The sequence below is a fragment of the Alligator mississippiensis genome, chromosome 1 (genome assembly GCF_030867095.1).
Source record: "Alligator mississippiensis isolate rAllMis1 chromosome 1, rAllMis1, whole genome shotgun sequence".
In the NCBI taxonomy this organism is placed as follows: domain Eukaryota; kingdom Metazoa; phylum Chordata; order Crocodylia; family Alligatoridae; genus Alligator; species Alligator mississippiensis.
Window position 1 is genome coordinate 485,356,468 of NC_081824.1, and position 26,343 is coordinate 485,382,810.

The window sequence follows — 26,343 nt, forward strand, 5'->3', positions numbered from 1 at the left end:
CCCAGCCCTGCTCGCTTCTTTGTCCGCTCGGGCGGGCTCCCTCCGAGGTGCCCCCGTCCCCGCGCGGTGCCCGAGCCCCCCCCACAGCCCGGGGCGGCCCCGGCCGGGACGAGCGGCTGCGGCGGACGCGGACCCGGGACCTCCCGCCCCGTCCCGTCCCTCCCCGTCCCGTCCCAGCCGTCTCCTTCCTGCGGGCACGGCCCGTCCTGCTGCCCGGGGTGGGGGGTGGTCTGTCCGGGCAGAGCCGGGCCGGGGCAGCGGGGGGGGGGGGGGGGGCCACGGGACGGAGTGGCCCCACGGCCCGGCCCGGCGCTGCGGTCTGTCCCGAAGCAGCCCGGCCCGGCCCGGCCCTGCTCCGCGCTCGTCCCGGGCAGGCCCCGGCGGGGCAGGGGCGAGGGGGTGCGGTAGCAGGACGTGCTCTTGCTGGGAGGTGGGTTCGCCCCGCCCCGCCCCGCCCCTCCTCCTGCCCGCCGAGCCCGGGTGCGGGATCCAACTGCGCCTGGCCGGCCCGCGGGGGCAGCGCGGAGGGGTAAGCGGGTGCGGAGGGGGGTAGTTGGGGGTGCGGGCCCCTGCTCTGGGGACACGGGTGCGGGCAGCGCCGTCCCCCCTCTGCCCGTCCGCTGCCCTGGCCCTGGCCCTGGCCCTGGCCCTGGCCCGGCTCTGCCCGGACAGCCCCCCCCCCCCTTCCCCAGGGCAGACCCCGGTGGTGGGGGGGAACTGAGGGTGAAGGTAAGGGGGAGATGGGGGCGGCGGCGGCGGCGGGAGGAGGCTGGCGGGGCGCGGGGCGGGAGGAGGGACACGCCGGGCCGGGAGGAGCCGCCCAGGCCGAGCCCGGCGCTGCAGGCAGGGCCCGCGCACACCTTCCCGGCGGGGGAAGGCAGGACTCCCTCCACCCTCCCCGCCGCAAGCCTGGCTGCGAATCCGTGCTGCGGGGCATTGCTGTGCGGGTCGCAAGGGGCCCTGGGGACGGCAGCACCCCCCACCCCCACTGTGCAGAGGTCTGGGCTGGCACGTGGCACATGCCCCCTCCTCCTCTCCCCCGCCCCCAAGGACCTGCACGTGTCTCCATCCCCCCCTTCCCTCACCCTGGGGGGCTCCAGCCCCCAAATAACTCTTCTGTTTCTCCTCCTCCACAAGTCCTCGCAGGGACCTACCCTCCAGCATTTCCCGCTGTATTCACGACCCGGTGCTTGTGTGCGGGCGTGCGAGTGCCCTGGTGCCCCTGCGTCCCGCTCCCACCAGCCCCTTGCACACCTGAACTTGCCTGCCTGCGCAGGGAAAGCACGGGTTCCCGTCCCTCTAGACGCTGTAAATTTGGGACAAACCTGTACCGGGTCATGCCGCCCAGGACCGGGATTTGCGGTTCCTATTTGGGCGCTGTCCCACCCAATCAGGGAGCGGGGGTGACCCTAACTGCAGGGCGGGGCAGGAGGGAGCAGCCGATGGGCTGGGAAGGGTGGAGAGCTGCGGCTGCCCCATTTCTCCAGCCGGCCCGGTGCCCGCATCCTGCGCTGGGGCCGGAGGGGCAGGAAGGACGGCTCCGACGCTGCTCCGAGTGACTCCATGCGGCACCCAACTAGGGAGACGATGATCCAATTGCCCATGGATCCGGTTACTCCTTAGCCAGAGCAAGCAGGGAGCAAACACCAGCACACAGCTCTCACAACAGCCTTATTCAGCCTGGAGTCAGCTTCCGAGCTCCCCAAAAACCAACAAACCGGGGCCCCGCACTGAACAACACTTCTTTCGACATTTCTACAGCTTGGTTCACGCTCATTAAAATTCACTCCCCCTTCGCCCCTCCCCCCATTGTTCCACCCATTTCTCCTCCCATCACAAGCTCTGCCCTCATTACCATGGTATTGCCTATGCACGTTATTGATTTACATGCCTCTCTGCTAAGAGCGCATGCGTAAGGCCAGGAATTCGGCTTTTCTCAGTCACTTCCTGATTCTTCCTGGTTTCTTGCTGACTTTAGCAGCCGCTCCAAGGTTTTGCTTCTAATTTATCTCCTGACAATAGCTGGTGGGCTGCATCTTGTTCTTCTTATGCAACCGGCTCTGTACTTTACAACACTACGACCTTGTTAGAAAACTGCTTGCCTAAGTGTTTGCAAGGCTATTTTTAATGCATCATTCTACCTTGCGGTCAGCAGCTTTACTGAGACGCAGAAAAAAGCCTTTATTCAGCTGCAAATCTGGTGCTCTCCAGAATCTGAATATTGTAACCCTTACAGTTGGGAGAATCAGGGCTGGGCAGACCTTGGTCTGGGGCAGGATTACAGTCCCGGGTCTCGGATCCATGATCAGATTTCTGTTGTCTCCTTTCCCACAGGTGTTCCTGGAGACTGGACGCTGCCGACAGGCGCCGTGCACGAGTGTACGGAGAGCGAGAGCCCAGGCACCCGACCGGTGAGATCCATGCTGCGGAGACGTGGCTGCTGCGCTGGAGCCCGTGGCAGCCGTGGGCCTCCCCTTCCCGGCGGGAGCTGGAGGAGCAGGACCCAGGAGGCATGCAGGAGGGGCTGAGGCCGCAGAAGTCCCTCGTGTCGTCCAGACCGGAACCAGTCCAGCACCAAGTGCTCTGGGGGCAGCACATGATGCAGGCCATGCAGCCCCCTTGCGAGGCCGAGCTGCCCTCCGCAACCCCACAGCTGGCAGCGCGGGATGAGCTCCCCACCCCAGAGCCCTGGCGCCAGCTCTTCCGTGGCCTGCACTACCGGGAAGCCGAGGGCCCAGGGAAGATTTGCAGCCGCCTGCGGGAGCTGTGCCGGCGCTGGCTGGAGCCCCAGCGCCGCAGCAAGGAGCAGATGCTGGAGCTGGTGGTGCTGGAGCAGTTCCTGGCCATCCTGCCCCCGGAGATGCGGAGCTGGGTGTGCGGGTGCCGCGTGGAGACGTGTGCCCAGGCCGTGGCCCTGGCCGAGGGGTTTCAGCTGGGGCAGGCAGAGGATGAGAAGCTCCAGGTGAGAGCGTTTGTTTGGTGCCATCTGCACCTCCACGTGTCGGGGGATGTTCCCCACCAGATCCCGGCTCCCCAGTGACACATGTATCTCGTCCCCAGGTCACTGTGCGTGTGAAGGTCGAGGAGGGATTCTCAGACCAGATGCAGCCCCCGGGGGCCCTGCCGGAGCCTGGTGATTCCTGGGGGCAGCAGCCAAATGCCCATGGTGAGGACAGGCCTCTGGAGGAGGCAGGAGATCTGAAAACCCCAGAGCCCGAGGTCGAGCTGCCTCATGTCCCGAAAGAGGAGACCCCGCCCAACCCGGAGCCAGGTCCTTACCAGCCTTTTTGATGTACAAGCTTAACATGGGCTCGACACCCAAAGAGTAGCAGTTACCTCCCCACCCCCGCCATTATTACTGTTGGTTAGTGGGTTTAGGTCAGTTGAGATTGGGGGACAACTAAATAGAAAACAGGGGTGGGAGTGGGGTCACAGGCTCGAAACAAGTGCTGCACAGGGGGACACCGAGCGGAGCAGAGCGGGCAGTAGCCGGTGGCTCTTATAGATTCATAGATTCATAGATGTTAGGGTTGGAAGGGACCTCAATAGATCATCGAGTCCGACCCCCTGCATAGGCAGGAAAGAGTGCTGGGTCTAGATGACCCCAGCTAGATACTCGTCTAACCTCCTCTTGAAGACCCCCAGGGTAGGGGAGAGCACCACCTCCCTTGGGAGCCTGTTCCAGACCTTGGCCACTCGAACTGTGAAGAAGTTCTTCCTAATGTCCAATCTAAATCTGCTCTCTGCTAGCTTGTGGCCATTATTTCTTGTAAGCCCCGGGGGCGCCTTGGTGAATAAATACTCACCAATTCCCTTCTGTGCCCCTGTGATGAACTTATAGGCAGCCACAAGGTCGCCTCTCAACCTTCTCTTGCGGAGGCTGAAAAGATCCAGTTTCTCTAGTCTCTCCTCATAGGGCTTGGTCTGCAGGCCCTTGACCATACAAGTGGCCCTTCTCTGGAACCCTCTCCAGGTTATCCGCATCCTTCTTGAAGTGTGGCGCCCAGAATTGCACGCAGTACTCCAACTGCGGACTGACCAGCGCCCGATAGAGGGGAAGTATCACCTCCCTGGACCTATTCGTCATGCATCTGCTGATGCACGATAAAGTGCCATTGGCTTTTCTGATGGCTTCATCACACTGCCAGCTCATGTTCATCTTGGAGTCCACTAGGACTCCAAGATCCCTTTCCACCTCTGTGCCACCCAGCAGGTCATTCCCTAGGCTGTAGGTGTGCTGGACATTTTTCCTCCCTAGGTGCAGCACTTTGCATTTCTCCTTGTTCAACTGCATCCTGTTGTTTTCTGCCCTCTTGTCCAACCTGTCCAGGTCTGCCTGCAGCTGTTCCCTGCCCTCCGGCGTGTCCACTTCTCCCCATAGCTTTGTGTCATCTGCAAACTTGGACAGAGTACATTTGACTCCCTCGTCCAAGTCACTGATGAAGACATTAAAGAGTATCGGTCCAAGGACCGAGCCCTGCGGGACCCCACTGCCAACACCCTTCCAGGTTGAGACCGACCCATCCACCACGACTCTTTGGGTGCGACCCTCTAGCCAATTAGCCACCCACCGGACTGTGTAGTCATCCACATCACAGCCTCTTAGCTTGTTCAACAGTATGGGGTGGGATACCGTATTGAAGGCCTTCCTGAAGTCTAAGTATACGACATCCACCCCTCCTTCTGTGTCCGGGCATTTCGTAACCTGGTCATAGAAAGAGACTTGTTTGGTCAGGCACAATCTGCCCTCCACAAACCCGTGCTGGTTTCCCCTCAGCATAATTTGCCCTGCCGAGCTCTCACAAATGTGAGCCTTGATAATTTTTTCAAAGACTTTACCAAGGATGGAGGTGAGACTGACTGGCCTATAGTTGCCCGGGTTCTCCTTCCTCCCCTTTTTGAAAATGGGGACCACGTTAGCCCTTTTCCAGTCCTCCGAGACTTGGCCCGTGCGCCAGGAGCATTCGAATATTCCCGCCAGTGGCTCTGCAAAGATGTCGGCCAGTGCCTTCAGCACCCTCGGATGGAGCCTATCCGGGCCTGCCGATTTAAAGGCATCCAGTTCATCCAAATGACTCTGCACCACCTCAGGATTTATGCATGGCAGTCTGGTGCCTTACTGCTGCCTCTCCACAACCCCAGTGAGAGACTTGTCGTGCCCCTCGCTTAGGAACACTGAGGCAAAGAACTCATTGAGGAGTTCAGCCTTGTCCCCCCTGTCTGTCACCAATTGTTTCTGCCCATTTAGCAGGGGTCCTATTCCTCCCTGGGCCTTCCTTTTACTCCCAATATATCTAAAAAACAATTTCTTGTTTTCTTTTACTTGGGTTGCCATCCTCAGCTCCATGGTAGCTTTGGCCCGCCTAACTGCCTCCCTACAAGCACGAGCACAGGAGGTATATTCATCTTTATATGAGTCCAAGGAGCCAGGGGCAGGTGAGGTGCGGGATGAAGTCCTGGTGTGCAGTTAGGAGCCTGAGTGGCTGTCCTGCGGTTGGGGAGAGCGGCTGCAAAGCCTGCCCCTGCCCGGGACAGGGCCGCAAGGTTAGTGTGTGGCTGGGGTGGGACAGGGCTCTGGTCAGCCTCTGGTCAGGGCTCTGTGCAGCCTCTTGCTGGTACAACGATTTGTCTCCCTTCTCCCTGCTCTTCCACGCACTGCAGCCTCCAGCTCCCTTCACCCCAGGCCAGTCCAGGGGACGAGCGGGACTTTCCCCTGCCACCACCCCAGGGCTCACCTGTGCACTCTCTTCCACCCGCAGGTGCCGGGACCCTGAGCAGAGCAGATCAGCAGCCTCCAGGGGAAGAGCCTGTAAAGCTGGAGCTGCAGAGACCCTCCCCAGGGAGACGGGGACAGAGCGGCTCCCTGACGCCTGGGCCAGGCCAGTTGCAGGAGGGGCAGGGCAGGCCGGCGAATCAGGGGCAGAGCATGGAGGTGAGCAGGGCACCAGCTGGAGGTGGGCGTGGGAGTGCAGCTGGGGCAGAGCCCAGGAGGAGCCAGGGGTGTTGTCAAGAATTTGGGGAGCAGAGACCTGAAAAGCGAGAAGTCTGTGGTGATGGAGACTGCAAAGCCCCCAGGCTGCATTAGCAGGCGCGCTCTCCGTGGTGCAGAGAGCCAGGGGTGCTGGTATGGGAAGGCCTGGTCAGAGTCCAGCCAGCCAGCACCAGGGAGCCTGGGGCAGTGGTCTCTACAGCTGAGCCCAGCAAGGCCTCTCCCGCCTGCCTAGGACTGGGGAGCACAGAGGGTCTCTGCAGCCGATGCCAGCAGGGTCCCCCCAGCCCATCAGTTTGGCAGGAGTAAGCATCACACCTGGTTGCTGATTATGTGTGTTAGTGTGAAGGGAGGCAGAAGCCAGGATGGATTTGCAGCTTACAAATGACCTGAATCAGAGGCACAGCACAGGTTTTTTCGATTCCACACTCATTTGATAAGTTTGAATTGAAGGGTGTGCACAGACCAGACTATTAAATAGAGAGAGTCTTTTGAATACCAAGTGCAGGGGGTCAGCGTGGTGGGAAGGGGGACAGTGCTGGGAGAGGGGATGTAAGTAAAGACCCCCCCACACAAAGCGGACTCAGCAGCTAATCCAGTTAATCGGAGAAGAGTGCACAGCCCCTGTGTGGACCGTGCATAACACAACCCAGCCTGCATTTGATTTCTGGTTGCACAAATCCATGTTCAGTTTTGTGTTGCAGTGTTTGGTCTAAGGACAGCTGCTCTGAGGTCAGCACTGGGAAGTCCAGGGAGGTGAAAGTGTCCTGCCACAAGCCTTTGTCTCTTCCTGGACCAGATGTTGGAGCGGGGTTGATTCAGTCTTTCCTGGAGGGATTGCACCATCTGGCAGTGTAGACAGCAGCGGGGCACTGTAAGCAGGGGATGCCCTATAAGAACAGTAGGGGCCCAGGTGGATGACCCTCTGATGCCACGATCCATGTTGTGTGGCTCAGTGACGATGTGGTGTGCATTGAGGAGGGAGCAGTGTTTGCATCAGGCTCTGTTGCAAGGCCTGGTGCCTTGGTGAGAATGGGATGCGTGGTGGCTAGGACATGTCTGTGCCCCATAGGACACTGAATTGGCCCTCCTTTGCCAGGAGGAGATGGAGGTCATTAATGGTGTGTGCTGACTGGCGAGGACTTGGTGGGGCCAGGCAGGGAAGGTCGATGCTGCTGCTGTGATCCAAGCACCGCTGTGGTGAGTCACCCCTGCCCACGCAGCAGCAGCGGGAAGCACAAGTCTGCGCCACAACCCCCGCTCTGGGCAAGGGTGCCTCGCCATGGTGGCACTCAGCTCGTGGCACCATCACCAAGCTTTCCCACCCTGCTCTGTCCTGCCACGCCACGTCCTGCTCCCTGGGTCATGGAGGCGGGCATCAGACCCGGGAGCCTGAGCCCTCAGCTGGCAGCACTCCCTACCACCCCGTGGGCTGTGCTGCACTAGTCGGCACCTCCCTGTAGTGCAGAGTGAGTGCAGACAGGGCCGTGGGGGCTGGGGGCAGCGGGGCAGGAGACGCTGATGCTGTAATGCTTGTGCCTGCAGCTCCGGGAGGTGTTTGAGGACGTGGCAGTGTATTTCACACGGGAGGAGTGGGAGCTGCTGGAAGAGGAGGACAAGGGGCTTTACCGGGACCAGATGCTGAGGAACCACCAAACCCTCGTTTCCCTGGGTAAAGCTCTGGTTCTTGCCTTGCCCTCGAGCCATGTGAGCTCTGCAGTGTTGTTGTCATCTTCATAGTTTCATAGTTGGTCGGGTTGGAAGGCACCTAAGCAGATCATCAAGTCCGACCCCTGCCATTAGCAGGAAAGGATGCTGGGATAACACGACCCTGGCTAGGTGATTGCCTTGCCTTCTTTTCAAGACCCTCAGGGTTCGAGCGAGTGCCACTTCCCTTGGAAGTTGGTTCCAGCTCCTAGCCGCCCTGACAGTGAAGTAGAGCCTCCTGATGTCTAGACTGAATCTACTCTCAGTCAGCTTATGGCTGTTGTTCCTTCTTACCCCCGGTAGTGCTCGGAGGAACAGGGACTCTTCCATGGCCCGCTGGTCCCCCTTGGCAAGTTTATAGGCATCCACCAGATCCCGTCTCAGCCTTCTCTTGTGGAGGCTGAACAGGTTCAGGTCCCGTCGCCTTTCCTCATAGGGCCTGCCCTGCTGCTGCCTGACCATGTGAGTGGCCCTCCTCTGGACCCTCTGCATGCTGTCCACATCCCTCCTGAAGTGCGGCGCCCTGAACTGGACGCAGTACTCCAATTCTGGCCTGACCAGTGTTGCATAAATGGGGAGGATCACCTCCTTGGCCCTGCTCGAGATGCATCTGTGGATGCACAACAAGATGCAGTTAGCATCCCTGGCCACATCCCCACACTGTCGCCCCATGTTCATTTTGGCATAAATAACGACTCCAAGATACTTTTCCGCCTTCTTCCTGGTATTAACACTTTCATCCTCATGAACATTTGGGCGGGGGATTAAATCCCTTTGCTCCCCACTGCTCTGTCCATGATCAGACCTCTCACATTTCAGACTTGTATGTATTTCTTCTTCATTTGATCAGAACCACCTTCCCTGAAGTTTTCCCCTTTGACAGCATGATTTCCTTTTGTGTTCTCCATGATCATATCGTTTGCCATTCATTGTGCCTCAAAATGCACTAACAGCCATTCCTTGGGCAGTTATTCTGATTTCCTCCCTCTCTTGCCTAGTGTGTCCTGTCCAAACTCATATCCACACATTTGCCTGGAATTGCACTGGTGTTTGCTTTCCTATGACCATACGTCCACTACCTGGATGAAAAGGACCATCCTCTTCCCCCTGCTATGTCTTCCCTTTCCTCCTAAGTGTCTATCTTCCCTTGTCCTTCAAGTCCTTAGTCTAATCTTTGAGTTCATTGGCTCCAGTCATCAAATTTCAATTACTTATTCTGAATACAGTACCAGTGAATAAACTCTCTCTAACCACTGCCCAAGCAGGATATCGAGGTCCCACACCTGACTTGATCTGCCGCATCCAGCGAGAACAGATCGAGCTCTGGGTCTGTAATGATGTGTACTGTGGGGAAATCTTGAGGCCGGAGGACCTGCTGCCAGGTGAGTTGTGGCTGCCCCTCCACCCGACTCCCCTCTCAAAAATGCGTTGAATGGGTGAAAGGGAGCCTGGAAACAACAGACCTGTCCTGCGCTGCCATTTCAGGGTGCTGACCTCAAATAGCTTGTGCTGTCATGTGTGAAGCCCATCCCAGCACAGGGAATAGCAGTGCTTGCCCCTTGGCAGCAGGGCAGGGACTTATCTGGTGTTTCTTCCTCCCATGCAGGACATGCCTGGTTGCTGAGCAGAACTGAGGAGCAGGCTCGTGAGGAAGGGCCTGGAAAGCTGAAGCCACCATGGGCTTCCCTGGGGAGTATGGGTGAGGTGGATTCCCTGAGCCCAGCGAAGGACCAATGGCACAAGGGCCAGGGGATGCCCCAAAAGCAGGAAAATGTAGCAGTGAAGCAGGGCCCATCTCCAGTTGGGCATTGGGATGAAGAAGGGAAAGAAGCCAGAAACAGCTCGAGGTGCAGGGAAGAATTTACAGTGCTGAGACACCTGAAGAGACAGAAAGCAAAGGTCCACTGGAGAGAGACACTGCATGCAAACCAGGGCAGTGTGGAGGAGCTGGTAGCGAGGCAGGAGCTCACTGCCAAGCCCAGGGGGAGAGTCCACTCCTGCCCTCAGTGCAGGAAAAGCTTTAGCTGCCCCTCTCGCCTGGCTGTGCACAATATAAAACATGCTAGGAAGAAGCCCCACGTATGTGCCACGTGTGGGAAGAGCTTCACCCGCCTCTCGACCCTGGCTGCTCACCACCAGATCCATTCTGGACAGCTCCCCCACCGCTTCACCAAAAGGAGGAAGAACTTTGTTTGCAGCTCGGAGCTGCTCAAAAAACATGTGCACAGGAAGAAGCATCAGTACCGCTGCATAACATGTGGTAAGACCTTTACCCATTTCTTCTCCCTGGTTCAGCACCGTTGGATGCACTTGGGGAAGAAGACGCACCACTGCAATGAGTGCAGGAAGAACTTCATCAGCTGGCAAGAGTTGTCCCAACACCGGTGTGTGCAGAAGAGGCAGCAGCCACACTGCTACACAAAGTGTGGGATGAGCTTCAGGCAGCCCTACAGTTTGGCCAGGCACAGGTGCATGCACACACGGGAGAAGTCGCATCATTGTTCTGTGTGTGGGAAGAGCTTTGCTCAATCCTCCACCCTTATCCTGCACCAGCGCATCCACACAGGGGAGAAGCCACATCGCTGTTCTGTGTGTGGGAAGAGCTTTGCTCAATCCTCCACCCTTACTCTGCACCAGCGCATCCACACAGGGGAGAAGCCATATCAATGCTCTGAGTGTGGGAGGAGCTTTGCCCAATCCTCTAACTTGACCAAGCACCAGCGCCTCCACACAGGAGAGAAGCCACATCGTTGTTCTGAGTGTGGGAAGGGCTTCACCCTGTCCTCCCACCTGACTGTGCACCAGCGCATCCACAATGGGGAGAAGCCACATCAGTGCTCTGTGTGTCTGAAGAGCTTCACCTACATGTCCAGGCTGACCCAGCACCAGCGCATGCACACAGGGGAGAAGCCACATCAGTGCTCTGTGTGTGGGAAGAGCTTCACCCATTCCTCCAACCTGGCAGAGCACCAGCGCATCCACACAGGGGTGAAGCCACATCAGTGCTCTGCATGTGGGAAGAGCTTCACCCACTACTCCAGCCTGACCCGGCACCAGCACATCCACACAGGGGAGAAGCCATATCAGTGCTCTGTCTGTGGGAAGAGCTTCACCAAATGCTCCAACCTCGCCAAGCACCAGCGCATCCACACTGGGGAGAAGCCACATCAGTGCTCTGTGTGTGGGAGGAGCTTCACCCAATCCTCTCACCTGACCAGGCACCAGCTCATCCACACACGGGAGAAGCCACATCAGTGCTCTGTGTGTCTGAAGAGCTTCACCTACATCTCCAGCCTGAACCGGCACCAGCGCATCCATACAGGGGAGAAGCCATATCACTGCTCTGTGTGTGAGAAGGGCTTCACCCAATACTCCCACCTAGCTGCGCACCAGCACATCCACACAGGGGAGAAGCAACATAAATGCTCTGTGTGTCAGAAGAGCTTCACCTGCACCTCCAGCCTGACACTGCACCAGCGCATCCACACAGGGGAGAAGCAACATAAATGCTCTGTGTGTCAGAAGAGCTTCACCTGCACCTCCAGCCTGACACAGCACCAGCGCATCCACACAGGGGAGAAGCCACATCAGTGCTCTGTCTGTGGGAAGAGCTTCACCAACCGCTCCAGTCTGACACAGCACCAGCGCATCCACACAGGGGAGAAGCCACATCAGTGCTCTGTGTGTCTGAAGAGCTTCACCCAATCCTCCTACCTAGCTGTACACCAGCGCATCCACACAGGGGAGAAGCCATATCACTGCTCTGTGTGTGAGAAGAGCTTCACCAACCGCTCCAGTCTGACACAGCACCAGCACATCCACACAGGAGAGAAGCCACATCAGTGCTCTGTGTGTCTGAAGAGCTTCACCTACATCTCCAAGCTGACCCAGCACCAGCACATCCACACAGGGGAGAAGCCACATAGCTGTTCTGAGTGTGGGAAGAGCTTCAGCCGATCCTCCCACCTGACCCGGCATCAGCTGATCCACACAAGGGAGAAGCCACATTAGTGCTCTGCATGTGGAAAGAGCTCCACACTGTCCTCCAGGTGGGCCTAGCCCCAGCATGTCTGCACAGGGGACAAGCCACATCAGTGCTCTGTGTGTGGGAAGAGCTTCCCCCACTCTTCCCATATGGCCCAGCACCAGCTTATCCACAAAAGGGAGAAGCCAGATCAGTGCTATAAATGTGGGAAGAGCTTCACCCACTCCTCCAAGCTGGCCCAGCAGCAGTGCATCCACAAAGGGGAGAAGCCACATCATTGCTCTTAGTGTAGGCAGAGCTTCACCTACTCCGGCAGTCTGTGCTGAGCACCAGTGCATCTACACAGGGGAGAAGCTACATCGGTTCTCTGAGTATTGGAAAAGTTTCCCCCATCTCTCCCACCTGTCCCAGTATCAGCACATCCACACCCAGAAGCATCTCTATTTCTGCCAGCCGTGCAGGAAGCCCTGGGAGATGTCTGCCTGCTCAGCACCCACCAGTGGTGCATTCAGACAAGCACCCCCATGCTGGTAACCTGAACAAAGAGTTCCCCCAGGCTTTGTCCCTTGTAGGGCACAGTGGGAGTCCAGAACCCAGAGGCTCACCCACAAGTTATGATTGTGGGGAAGGGGTAAGAAGAAACACCTCAGGCAGAGATCAGCCCCAAACGAAGGGGAGATGAGATTTTTTTTTTTTTGTAAAAATATATTTCTCTCTCTATATATGGTTATATACATCTAAACCGATCCTGTTACAGAAAAAAAAAAAACCCTGCACCCTTGCACCCACACTCCTGTGCACCTGCGCACCTGTACAAAGGCCCGCTGGCCACCCGTACCCATTACAATGTCTGAAGCCATGCGCAAAACACACAAAATGCACCCAGTCCTTTCTGGTCTCTCCAACCAGCCCTCCCCTCACACCTACTCATGCCCTGTTTCTGGGGTCAGGTACTCTGCTCAACTGGTCTCTTCTTCATTGTCACTCCAGCTTCCACTGGAGGACCCGCTGCTGCTGCTGTTGTCACTGTGGCTGTCCTCCATACCACTCGTCTGGTCCTCTTCTCCGCTGCCGTCGCTCTCTTCTTTTGTTGGTGGGGGTTGTATGGTCCTGAGCCACGTGTCCCTGTGCCAGATAGTGTTTGCTGCGTCTTCTCCATGTGATGAGGAGATGATCTTTGTATCAGGCTTGGAGCCTATGCATTCCCCATCATGAATTAAAAGCAGATAGTAGTCCCAGGGGAAGAAGTGTCTTAATGGTAGGGTGCCCTCCCCCAGACCGCTGTCTTCAAATGGCACCCAGGGACTTTCCTTGGCTGCCTCCCAGCTTTCTCCTTCCTCCTGGTCCAGGGCTTCTGGCATACGAGCCCCTGAGTTGCAGGGAGGAGTGCATTTATGGCTGAGGAAGCATTCCCTACCCTCATCCCTGACCTTGCCTTTCCTCACCACCACATCAGCCCTCTCCCAGAGCTGCCCATGCCCAGTGGGGTCTGCCAGGAGCTGCTACTGCCACCCTATTAGCGTTTTTTACTGTTTTGCTTTTCAGCCTCTGCAGACCTGTGCAGCACTTGGTACCTGCTCTTTGTTAGACCCTGCCTCTATGCGATTCCCAACAAGTAGGGAGAAAATGGATCGATGCACGCATTGCTCGTCAACAGTTTTATTCAAAGTGGAGACATCTTTGGGCCAGCTTCATCAAATTGGGGAGCTGCAGTGAACATTAGTTCTTTTCATATTTATATACCTTGGTTTTTACTCATTAACATTTACCCCACCTTTGTCCCTCCTTTGCTCCACTCTTAGTTCTTCCCATCTTAAGCTCCGCCTTTGTTTACGGCTTACTTTATTAGCATGCAGTTGCCTTTGCATGTCACTCATTTACATGTCTTTTTGCTATGAGCGCATGCCTAAACCCCTGACCTCTGCTTCTGTCCGTCACTGGAAGTTTCTTGCTGATGTCTTCACCATCTCCAAGGTCTTGCTTGTGCTTTATCTCCTCATGATAGCTAGAGGTCTACATCTTGTTTCTTGTACACAATGAACTATATCTCTTACAACAGTACTCTATTGTTAGGAAAATGTTTGCCTAAGTGTCTTGCAGTGTTACTTTTAACATACCATTCTGCCTTCTGGTCAGCAGCTCTGCTAAGCCACAGGTTATTGCTTTTTATTCAGCTGCAAATCCAGTGCTCCCCAAGATCCAAATACTGTCACCCCGACACTCTTACCTGCCTGCCCTCCCTCCCTCCCTTTCTTGCATTCTCTCATGACATCCCTGGTAACAAAGCTCCTGAACTGAACATGGTACCTTGTGGTTGGTGTCTGTGTCCCCTGCAGAGTTGTGCCGTGGGAACTGTCAACCCTTTCCAGGGCAGATCTCTCTCTCACTTCCCAGACCATTGTCTTTCAGAAGATTCACTGTTGTGCAGAGCTTGTTGCTAAGCCTCAGGGGCAGGACTTGGTCCCACTCAGGGCTTCACTCCCCTGTCCCGCTGTGCAGCCAGGACCCTGCCGTGTTGAATGAACCCTGGGCAGGAGGTAGTAGAGTCCCTTACATGAGTGCAGTGGGGTAGGAGGGGTGAAGGAGGTGCAGCTGGTGGCAGGTCCTCCCTCCGCTCTGGAAAGGTGAGGAAAGTATAAAAACATTCTCCTGGTGAAATGCAGCACATTGTAATTGCCCACTTAGAGTACTGAGGCCTTCCTTAAAGTGCCACAGCCATTTGATTCTATAATAATCCTTGGGACATCTACTGCTGCACAGATGCTCAAATCCCCCCCGTATCCTTCAGGTAACTGCCCCCTGGCAGGTAGTCTGGCCCTACCACTGCTTCCCCGAGGGAGGGGAGACCTCCCTCCCTGGGAGTCCCTGAGCTGTTCCTGTGTGCAGAAGGCAGGGGAGCACGTTCACACACAGGTAGCTGGGCTGCACACATGGGCTCCTGCTGAGATAGCTGCCTGTGGCTCCTCTGAAGGCAGGCAGCAGGCAAGGCAGGCATGAGCCAGGGACCCCAGGACCAGATGCTGTGGGCAGAGGTCAGAGACAAGAGCCCACATAGCCGAGCCTTTGCACTAGAGGAAATTGCAGGACTCTGTTCTCCTGGGACAGAAGCAGGACATGAGACCACTGTGCCAGGCCTGGCTATGAGTAAAGGCAGCAGTGGGGAGCAAAGCCCTTGGCAGAGGGTCTGGGGTGGGACGTGGGGAGGCTGCCGAAGGGCCTGGTGTTGCTGCCACTGCCCACGAGTGCCCTTGCCAGCTCCCCTGGATGGAGAGAGCAGGAGGGTGCTGAGGGCTGCAGGGCACAGGGAGACTGGAGGGCAAGAGGAGTGGTGCAGTGACTAAGGGAAGCCCTCCCCACCTTTGCCCCATGGATGGCAGATCCCTTCTTAGAGCTATATCCCAGCTGTTTTCTCCTCTGTGCTCTCCCTCCTTGAGTCCTTCGTGACCTGCTCTGTCCTCTGGAACATCGTCTCTATGGCAGTGGTTCCCAAACTTTGGTACACATACCAGCAGTGCTATGCAGACAAAATGTCAGTGGTACACGTGCCCTGCCTGGAGCTTTCACCCATGAGGGTGAGAGTGAGGTTCCCACATGTACACACAGGCCAAACATCTATTTCACCTCGCTCCCACCCTTGTGGGTGGAAGGGCGTGGCCCTGCCAGCACAGCTTCCAGGTGGGGGCCCCAGGCACCTGCTCTGCTTCCCAGGCTCCTGCTGGTCCAGGAAGCTGGAACAGATGCAGCAGGGGCTGTCTCTGAGTGGGACAGCAGCGCATGGGGCTGTGACTGGTGACAGCGCGGAGCCTGCACCCGGGGGGCATCAGCAGCAGGAAGCTCTGCTGGGCAGTGTCTGGGTTTAAGGGAGGGCGGGGGTGTAGGGACCCCCCACAATGCCCTCATGACGCGCAGCCCTGGTAGGCAGTGGCAGCAGCAGCAGGCAGTTGCCCTCAGGGCACTCATGCCTGTCACAGGTGCACTACCTGCATTGCACATGCAGCAAGGAGCACAGCTTCTGTCGGGCCATCTCTTTTGCCAGTGCTCCCCACTCACACGTGCAGTTCTTGCACGCACCAGGCATGCGGGGATGGGGAGGGAGAAGCTGCAGGCACTGGAGCTGGCTGCCTTCCCGCTGGGGCTGCGCAGCACAGGAGGGAAGCCCCAGTTGTCTTCTCCTGAGGAGTGGGGAAGGCAGCTGGTTTCAGCATGTGGGGCTTCCTTGTCATTGCCAGTGAGTGCGGGCGATACAGACTGCCCAACGGAAGATGTGCCCTTTGCTGGGATGTGCAGTGTTGGCCATACCCCTCTGGTGCTTGTGCTGTGAGTGCCCTGAGCACCGCTGTCTCCTTCTGCACCATGGGGGAGGTGCAGGGGTGCACACATCCCCCCCACACTCCACAGACTCCACACACCCACACCCTGTCCCCACAATCCCCATATATACACAACCCCTCAACATTCCCTATTCTTACCCACCCACAGCAACAACACCTCACAAACCTCCCTTACACCCTACTATACACACTCTCACCCCCCCCACACACACCCCCTTTAATGTGGTGATATGGTTGTCTCATTTTAAGTTTTTGGTGTGCAATCTGCTAGAGTTTGGGAACCACTGCTCTTCAGGCTTCCTTGCTCCTTCCTTGGCCAGTGTGAGGGGTGCCTGGTTGTGAACAATTCATTGCAGTCTCAACTGTGTTTGTGCCCAGAGGGGAATCCCAGCAGCACTCAGTCCTGGAGCTCAGGGGACAGGACACCTTGGGGAAGGGAATAGGCGAGGTGTGCTACCATTGAACTGCCCTGCCACAGGCTTCAGACTGTTGCTGGGCAGAAAATGCCAACAACCTCTATCCAGTGTGTTGAATTTTGCAAATGCCTTTTAAGATTGTGAATTTTCTCTAAAAATAGTCTGACAGAAATTTGAAAAGGGAAAACTCCTGGTAGTAAAAATGGTTTCATATTTCCAAAAAAAGAGGGTCTTTGCTTTCAAGCCAAAAATGCCAACACCATTAACAGGCAGACAAGGTTCCTTGGGTGAATCTGATATCTTTCATTAGACCACCCCAAATAGTTGGAAAATAATTATTAAGCAAGCTTTTGGGTTCAAAACCCCTTTGACAGGCTAAGGAAGTTTCAGCAGTCGGTGTGTGCTCTTCCTCAATGGAGTGAAAAGTAAAGAAGCCAGCGGCTGGGCTGGATTGGATTTATGACAGATTATAACCTGTTTGATATCTGACTCCCCAGGTATCTCTCCACTTTCATCCCCCTTCTCTCTCCCCCTCCCTTACCCACACCCCGTCTCTCACCCATTGACTCCTCAATCTACATTTTCACTGACTACTTGTCTTGTATGCATACCAGCCCAGCCGCTGGCTTCTTTACTGACAGATGGAGGCAGGCTGGGGCCAGTCACAGGGCTCAAGTGCCTATACACTAATGCTAGGAGCATGGGGAACAAGCAGGATGAACTATCACTCTCTCACTGGGATTGTAGAGAGGCAGCAGCAGGGCGCCAGACGTCCATGCGTAGACCCTGAGATGGTGCAGAGTCACTTGGAGGAACTGGAAGCGTTTAATTCGGCAGGCCCGGATGAGCTCCATGCGAGGGTGCTGAAGGCATTGGCCGACCTCATTGCACAGCCACTGGAGGGAATATTTGAACACTCGTGGTGCACGGGCCAGGTCCCGGAGGACTGGAAGAGGGCCAATGTGGTCCCCATTTTGAAGGAGGGGAGGAAGGAGGACCCGGGCAACTATAGGCCAGTCAGTCTCACCTCCATCCTTGGCAAAGTCTTTGAAAAAATTATCAAGGCTCACATTTACGAGAGCCCGGCAGGACAAATTATGCTGAGGGGAATCCAGCACGGGTTCATAGGAGGTAGATCATGCCTGACTAATCTAGTCTTTTTTTATGACCAGGTTATGAAATGCTTGGACACAGGAGGAGGGGTTGACGTCGTATCCCACCCCATACTGGTAAACAAGTTAAGAGGCTGTGACTTGGATGACTACACAGTCTGGTGGGTGGCGAATTGGCTAGAGGGTCGCACCCAGGGAGTCGTAGTGGATGGGTCGGTATCGACCTGGAAGGGTGTGGGTAGTGGGGTCCCGCAGGGCTCGGTCCTTGGACCGATACTCTTTAATGTCTTCATCAGCGAGTTGGATGAGGGAGTGAAGTGTACTCTGTCCAAGTTTGCGGATGACACAGAGGTTCCCACACCCCCACCCTCTCTTAAACCCAGATACTGCCTAGCCAAGCTCCCTGATGCCAATGCCTCACTAAGTTCAGGCTCCGCGCTGCCACTAGTCCCAGCCCCATGCTCTGTGGTCCCACTCAGGTGCAGCCCCTGCTGCTTCCCTACCTGCTTCCTGGAGCCATCAGGAGATCAAGAAGCAGATCAGGGCCCCCACCTGGAAGCTATGCTGGTAGGCCTGGGCCCTTCCACCCACAAGGGTGGGAGCAAGGAGCAATAGGTGACATTTGGGCTGTATGTACGTGTGGGCACCTTGCTCGCAGCTTCATGGGTCGAAGGTCTGAGTTGGGTACATGTACCACTGACAGGTTCTCTGCATACTACTGCTGGTACGTGTACCAAATTTGGGAACCACTGCCATAGAGATGATGTCCCAGAGAACAGAGGGGGTCATGAAGGAGTCAAGCAGGGAATGCACAGAGCAGAAAACAGCTGAGACGTACCTCCGAGAAGAGATGTGCCATCCATGGGATGAAGGAGGAGAGGGCTCCCTTAGATACTGCACCACTCCTTTTATTCACCAGTCTCCCTGTGACGTGCAGCCCATAGCACCCTCCTTCTCTCTCCATCTCTCCTGAGAGTCAGCAACAAGCTCTGCGTAACAATGAATCCTCTGAAAGAGAAGGGTCTGGGAAGTCACAGAGAGATCTTCCCTGGAAAGTGTTGAGGGTTCCCACTGCAGAGCTCTGGAGAGGACACAGACACCAACCACAAGGTATCATGTTCAGTTCAGGGGCCTTACTACCAGGGAATGCATGAGAATGCAAGGAAGGGAGGGAGGGCAGGGAAGAGCAGGTGCCCAATTCTGTACATTTCTGCAGAGGCTGAAATGTAAAACAGGGCAAAAAGGCTCAGGGGGTGGCACTAGAAGCTCTTTGCTGACCTCAATGGGCATTGGCAACTCTGGGAGATGAATGATGTGGTAGGGAGGAAAGGCAACATCAGGAAAGAGAGTAGGGAATGCTTTGCCAGCCATTAATGCACTCCTCCCTGAACTCAGGAGGTCATATACCTGAACCCCTGGACCAGGAGGAAGAAGAAAGCTGGAAGGCAGCCAAGGAATATCCGCTGGGGTCCATTGAAGCCAAATGTCTTGGTGAGGGCACCCTACCATGACAGCGCTTCTTCCCCTGGGACTACTGTCTGCTTTCAGAGAATGATGGGGAATGCACAGGCTCCAAGGGTGATGCAAAGATCATCTCCTCCTTGTCTCCGTCTGCTGCATTGGGGGTGATCTGTCCCTGAGGTGTTTCCTGGTAGCCCCTCCGCACAATCAGACCTTGTGGCCAACTATCTGGGCTCTTGACTCCCACTGTTCCCTACAAGGGACCCTACCAGGGGGAAATATTTCTGCAGTCCACCAGCATCAGGGTGCTTGTCTGAATGCAGCACTGGTGGGTGCTGAGCAGGCAGACATCTCCAAGCCCTTCCTGCACTGCTGGCAGAATTAGGGATGCTTCTGGGTGTGGATGTGCTGAATCCAGGACAGGTGGGAGAGATGGGTGAAGCTTTTCCAATACTCAGGGCACCGATGTAGCTTCTCCCCTGTGTAGATGCACTGGTGTTCGGCACAGGCTGGAGGAGTAGGTGAAGCTCTTCCTACACTAAGAGCAATGATGTGGCTTCTCACCTTTGTGGATGCAATGGTGATGGGCTAGGTGGGACGATTGGGTGAAGCTCTTCCCACACACAGAGCACTGATATGGCTTCTGCACTGTGTGTATAACCTGGTGTTGAGCCAGGCTGGAGGATTGGGTGAAGCTCTTCCCACACTCAGAGCAGTGATGTGGCTTCTCCCCTGTGTGGATCAGCTGATGCAAGGCCAGGCTGGAGGAGCGGGTGAACCTCTTCCAACACATAGAGCAATGATATGGCTTCTCCCCTGTGTGGAAGCGCTGGCGGTTGATGAGGTAGGAGGATCGGGTGAAGCTCTTCCCACACTCAGAGCACTGGTACGGTTTCTCTCCTGTGTGGATGTGCTGGTGCTGGACCAGGGTGAAGTAGTGGGTGAAGGTCTCCCCACATGCAGAGCACTGGTGTGGCTTCTCCCCGGTGTGGATAATCCAGTGTTGGGCCAACTTGGAAGAGGAGATGAAGCTCTTCCCACACACAAAGCAATGATGTGACTTCTCCCATGTATGCATGCACCTGTGCCTGGCCAGGCTGGAGGGCTGCCTGAAGCTCTTCCCACACTTTGTGCAGCAGTGTGGTTGCTGCCTCCTCCGCACACACTGGTGCTGGGACAGGCCTTGCCAGCTGATGAAGTTCTTCCTGAACTCGGTGCACCAGTACCCCCGGCGTGTCCACTTCTCCCCATAGCTTTGTGTCATCTGCAAACTTGGACAGAGTACATTTCACTTCCTCATCCAAGTCACTGATGAAGACATTAAAGAGTATCGGTCCAAGGACCGAGCCCTGCGGGACCCCACAGCCCACACCCTTCCAGGTCGAAACCGACCCATCCACCACAACTCTCTGGGTGCGACCCTCCAGCCAATTCGCCACCCACCAGACTGTGTAGTCATCCAAGTCACAGCCTCTTATCTTGTTCACCAGTATGGGGTGGGATACTGTATCGAAGGCCTTCCTGAAGTCTAAGTATATGACATCAACCCCTACTCCTGCGTCCAGGCGTTTTGTAACCTGGTCATAAAAAGAGACTAGATTCGTCAGGCACGATCTGCCTGCCACGAACCCGTGCTGGTTTCCCCTCAGCATAATTTGTCCTGCCGGGCTCTCACAAATGTGAGCCTTGATAATTTTTTCAAAGACTTTACCAAGGATGGAGGTGAGACTGACTGGCCTATAGTTGCCTGGGTCCTCCTTCCTCCCCTTCTTGAAATGGGGACCACATTGGCCGTTTTCCAGTCCTCTGGGACTTGGCCCATGCACCACCAGTGTTCAAATATTCTCGCCAGTGGCTGTGCAATGACGTCAGCCAGTGCCTTCAGCACCCTCGGATGGAGCTCATCCGGGCCTGCCGACTTAAAGGCATCCAGTTCTTCCAAGTGACTCTGCACCATCTCAGGGTCTACGCATGGAAGTCTGGCGCCTTGCTGCTGCCTCTCCACAACCCCAGTAAGAGACTTGTCATGCCCCTCACTTAGGAACACTGAGGCAAAGAACTCGTTGAGGAGTTCAGCCTTGTCCCCCCTGTCCATCACCAATTGTTTCTGCCCATTTAGCAGGGGTCCTATTCCTCCCTGGGCCTTCCTTTTACTCCCTATATATCTAAAAAACAATTTCTTGTTGTCTTTTACTTGGGTTGCCATCTTCAGCTCCATGGTAGCTTTGGCCCGCCTAACTGCCTCCCTACAAGCGAGAGCAGAGGAGGTATATTCATCTTTAGTAATCTCACCCTGTTTCCACTTTTTATGTGCTCCCCTTTTGGCCCTTAGGCTGCCCTGGATTTCTCTGGTCAGCCAGGGAAGACTCCTGGCCCCTTTCCCTCTTTTGCCTCGCTCGGGGATCGTCTTGCTTTGTGCCCGAAGGATCGTTTCCTTAAGGCACAGCCCTTAAGGCTCCCATCCCTTCAAAACTCCTACTCTGCAGTGCGTCCTTGACTAATCGCCTGAGTTCGTTGAGATCAGCTTTCCTAAAGTCTAGCACTTTCACCCTACTAATTACCTTACCCACTCGACGTCTTATGGTGAATATACAAAAGCAGCAGAAGTCCAAGCCAGGAGAGCCAGTAATAAACTGGCTAGTTCAAATGTATAGTGAAGAAGCATTTGCAATTTCAGTAAATAGAGCTGAAGCTGCAAAAATGGTTCTGTGCCCTGAGCTCCAGTTAAATCAGTTTGCAAAAAGTAATGAAAATGCTAATTTGTTTTCTGCTGTGCTCCAAGCCACTGCAGCCAGTTATGGTAATATGGAAGAAGAGCTTAACCCTGTCTCTCAGGTATGGGCCAATTTAGAGGCCAAAAGGGCAAGACCAGAAGCAAAGCCTTATGTGCCACCAACAGTGTCCCCGGAGAGATTCTCTGCCCTGAGAGCAAAACTGTCAACTTTTCCCAGGCACATGCACGGCCGCCAGCTTTTTACCCTGCCTGGTTGCATGACCTAATGAGTGCGGCCAGCCCAACCCCCAAAGAAAGGAGTCACAATGGGGGTAGTAGCAAACCAAAGACCGGTATCTAAAGTTAATATTAGCCCCTTAATTTGGATACCTGTACAAATTCAATTAAGTAAAAGTAAAAAGTCAATTGATACATTATTAAGCACTTTACCTGATATTAAATCATCAAGGGGCCATGTCACTCCTTGGGGGTCTTTGGCAAAAAGACTACTGAGAGTTTCCACACTTTGAATTTCAGGGCGTGGAACAACACCTGTCTGCACACATGACAGCATAAGCTATTTGAGATCAACACCCTGAAATGGCAGCACAGGGCAGGTCTGCAGTTTCCAGCCTCCCTTTCACCCTGGGCATGGAGCATGTGAGAGGGGAGTCGGGTGGAGGGGACAGCCACGACTCACCTGGCAGCATGTCCTCCGACCTCGAGATTGCCCCACGGTCCTCATCACCACAAACCCAGAGCTCCACCTGTCCTCCTTGGATGCAGCAGACCAAGTCAGGTTGGGGACCTTGATACCCTGTTTGGGCAGTGGTTAGAGAGAGTTTATCTACTGGTACTGGATGCAAAATAAGCAAATGAAATTTGATGAATGGAGCCAATGAACTCAAGGATTAGACTAAGGACTTGAAGGACAAGGGAAGATGGACATTTAGGATGAAAGGGAAGGCATAGCAGGGGGAAGAGGATGGCACTTTTCATCCAGGTACTGGACGTATAGTCATAGGAAAGCAAACATCAGTGCAATTCCAGGCAAATGAGTGGAAATCAGTTTGGACAGGACACACTAGGCAAGAGAGGGAGAAAATCAGAATAACTGCATAAGGAACAGCTGTTAGTGCATTTTAAGGCACAATAAATGGCAAATGATATGATCATGGTGAGAAGGCAAAGGGAAATCCTGTTATCAAGAAGGAAGACTCCAGGGAAGGCGGCTGGATCAAATGGAGGAGGAATATATACAAGTATGAGGTGTGAGAGGTCTGATCATGGACAGAGCAGTGGGGAGCAAAGGGATTTAAGCCACCAGCCAAATGTTCAGTTTCATAGTTGGTCGGGTTGGCAGAGACCTGAGTAGATCATCAAGTCAGACCCCCTGCCATGGCAGGAATGAATGCTGGGGTCAAACGAAAGTTAATATTAGCCGCTTAATTCGGATACCTGTACAAATTCAATTAAGTAAAAAGTCAATTGATACGCTATTAGACACGGGTGCCCAGATTTGCATTTTAGATTCTGCAGATTAGAAAGGGGAGAAAGGAACCCCTTATCAAGTAAATGGAGTTGGAGGCACCAGACGACCAGGACATCTAGTCCGAGCAACCTTCACATCACCTAATGGCTCTAAAGTAACAGTGGCCACAGTAATACTTAACTGAGGTAAAGGGGAACTGAGCTTACTGGGATTTAATGTACTAAGAGGACAGCGGTTTGCCCTTGAACAAGAGAATTGTTAGTTTGAGTGCACAGTGCCTCACCAAGAACCAGAAGAAATGGCTATAACAGCTTTAACTCGATGTAAATGATCCCACTAACCCTGTCTCCCATAAAAAGAGTACACAGACCTCAATACCGAACTCCCCCCAAAGCCACCCAACCTATCCAGTGTATCATAAGTCAGCAGTTAAAAGATGAGACTACTATTCGAACCCACTCTCTGTATAACAATCCAGAGTGGCCAGTGAACAAGCTGAATGGAGGGTGGCGGTTGACTGTTGACTTTCAAGCTTTAAATACTAATACTGACCCCTTGATGGCTGCCATCCCATCACTACCAGCCTTGACAGAAAGCATCCAGTGTTATAAGCCTGCATGAATAGAATCCATTAATATGAAAGACATGTCATGACCCTATGTGTTTGTAGCTGTAAAAGTTGCCACAAGGATAATGTTCGCCCGCGCCTCAGTGAGAGCTACAGCCCAGGACACTTGTGCAGCACTGGAAACTCTGCTAGCTGTGTATCACCACCCAAAGAACTACAGAGCGATAATGGCCCTCACTTCCGCAACCATCTTGTGTATAACTGGACTGCAAAACATAGCACATTATGGACATATCACATCCCATCCCATCCGCCGTTTAACGAATTAGTAGAATAAGCCAATGGCATCCTCAAATGCAATTTGCGGGTAGCTGCTGGCCCGGCTCTTAAAGACTGAAACTTGCACCTGGATCAAGCTATCAATTGAGCCAATAACCGACCTGTCTGGGAGGTAGCCCCATGGAACAGACCTTTAGATTGGGTGGTCCCCGCAAGCCGGCAGTAGAGCAACCTAGAGGTAGTAACCCATAAAAAAACTCCAGGCAGGAGATCAGGTAGTAGTAAAGCATCCTCAAGGAAATAAATGGGAGGGGACACTACTAGCAAAAGGCATGCATAATACATGGTGAGTATTTAAGTCAAATTTATCCAACAGGAGCCAAGCTCCTTGTTGTCTTGTTCCCACAGATTGGATCTGTCCACAAGTGCAGCCATAACCATTTCTAATTGAGCCTGCCACTAAAAATGAGTCCTGCTCTGTCACCAGTCTGAACTGACTGGCACCATGAAGGGGTGGACTGTTATGAATGTACTCTTTTTATTAACAGCTTGTTGTGTTTCCTGGGTAGGGCATGTCTACTATCCTTCTTATTACCCAGATATTAATGAACTTGCTCCTGAAGACCTCAAAGGAGTGGCCTGACCCCGAAGAGCAACGCCCGGAAACACATTCAGATGGCCTTCAGGTGGTCCAGCTGCAATATCCATACTGAAAGAAACCCACCTGAGGGAAACCCTGTTGCCCTCAACGCCCCTGAGTTTGTGTCCCCAATAATGCATTCTGTACCTGTTCAGCCTCTCGAGCCACTGCGTTTATGGGAGAATCTGCCCCCTCCCATTCCTATGGTGAGAACACTCTCCAGCGATGTTGTGAGGCCCACCAGGTAAGAGAGTGCATTACAGGTTAGAACAAAGTTATTACATAGTTTGTAAATCATACCTATACAGAGGCGTAATAAAATAGTAACCACTTTAATACAACCAGAAAGAAGGTGTATCCGCAAGTCTCTACATCTTATCTGCATCCTTTTATACCAGTGAGGTTCCTAAAGCAAATCAGTGCTATGATTCTGCCAGAACAATACCGTTTCATTAACCCGATACAGCATAGTCCCCATGAGCAACGGTGGGAGCTCTTTTGCTCTCTGGGAGGTGAAGCACAGTTATGGGCTCCCGAAGAAGGAAAGATAAATGTGATCTGTGAGAAAACGGGGTGTTCACTACTATCTCTGGCCATTTCCCCACAGAACGCCCCAGCACTGCCCATGTATAACTCCACACCCTTGTAGAGGTCACAAGTTAAAATCCCAACCCTTCTAAATGCTTCATTGTTCAGTGCCAGACCAATAGTATGTTCGAACTACTTTTCCAAACTGTTCAGCAAGAGCCCGGGTAGCTGAAGGGTTGCTTAAATAGAAATAGCCAGTCATTTTCTGTTCATAGATTCATAGATTCATAGATGTTAGGGTCGGAAGGGACCTCAATAGATCATCAAGTCCGACCCCCTGCATAAGCAGGAAAGAGTGCTGGGTCTAAATGACCCCGGCTAGATACTTGTCTAACCTCCTCTTGAAGACCCCCAGGGTAGGGGAGAGCACCACCTCCCTTGGGAGCCCGTTCCAGACCTTGGCCACTCGAACTGTGAAGAAGTTCTTCCTAATGTCCAGTCTAAATCTGCTCTCTGCTAGCTTGTGGCCATTGTTTCTTGTAACCCCCGGGGGCGCCTTGGTGAATAAATACTCACCAATTCCCTTCTGTGCCCCCGTGATGAACTTATAGGCAGCCACAAGGTCGCCTCTCAACCTTCTCTTGCGGAGGCTGAAAAGGTCCAGTTTCTCTAGTCTCTCCTCGTAGGGCTTGGTCTGCAGGCCCTTGACCATACGAGTTGCCCTTCGCTGTACCCTCTCCAGGTTATCCGCATCCTTCTTGAAGTGTGGCGCCCAGAATTGCACGCAGTACTCCAACTGCGGTCTGACCAACGCCCTATAGAGGGGAAGTATCACCTCCCTGGACCTATTTGTCATGCATCTGCTGATGCACAATAAAGTGCCATTGGCTTTTCTGATGGCTTCGTCACACTGCCGGCTCATGTTCATCTTGGAGTCCACTAGGACTCCAAGATCCCTTTCCACCTCTGTGCCACCCAGCAGGTCATTCCCTAGGCTGTAGGTGTGCTGGACATTTTTCCTCCCTAGGTGCAGCACTTTGCATTTCTCCTTGTTGAACTGCATCCTGTTGTTTTCTGCCCACTTGTCCAGCCTATCCAGGTCTGCCTGCAGCTGTTCCCTGC

The 26,343-nt window shown here is 54.4% G+C and overlaps 1 protein-coding gene across 4 annotated transcripts; it reads left to right on the top strand.

Moving 5' to 3' along the window:
• Nucleotides 1–1,893: 1,893 nt before the first annotated feature.
• LOC109282059 (zinc finger protein 420-like) lies at nucleotides 1,894–25,044 on the top strand. 4 transcript variants are annotated; one of them, XM_059725368.1, is made up of 7 exons: nucleotides 1,894–1,991; nucleotides 2,335–2,962; nucleotides 3,061–3,271; nucleotides 5,760–5,932; nucleotides 7,535–7,661; nucleotides 8,959–9,078; nucleotides 9,303–25,044. In XM_059725368.1, exons 1-7 carry the CDS (start codon nucleotides 1,909–1,911, stop codon nucleotides 11,705–11,707), a joined length of 3,747 nt encoding a protein of 1,248 aa, XP_059581351.1. In that variant the 5' UTR covers nucleotides 1,894–1,908; the 3' UTR covers nucleotides 11,708–25,044. The 4 variants fall into 4 exon arrangements, with proteins under 4 accessions (XP_059581351.1, XP_059581360.1, XP_059581364.1 ...); XM_059725377.1 differs by having other exon boundaries at nucleotides 8,962–9,078; XM_059725381.1 differs by having other exon boundaries at nucleotides 3,061–3,166.
• The last annotated feature ends 1,299 nt before the right edge of the window (nucleotides 25,045–26,343 follow it).

Coding starts and splice junctions, on each gene's coding strand:
- LOC109282059 (XM_059725368.1), top strand. CDS start 1,909: ATGCGTAAGGCCAGGAATTCGGCTTTTCTCAGTCACTTCCTGATTCTT. Junction 3,272..5,759: donor CCCGCCCAACCCGGAGCCAG/GTCCTTACCAGC, acceptor TTCCACCCGCAG/GTGCCGGGACCCTGAGCAGA. Junction 9,079..9,302: donor GCCGGAGGACCTGCTGCCAG/GTGAGTTGTGGC, acceptor CCTCCCATGCAG/GACATGCCTGGTTGCTGAGC.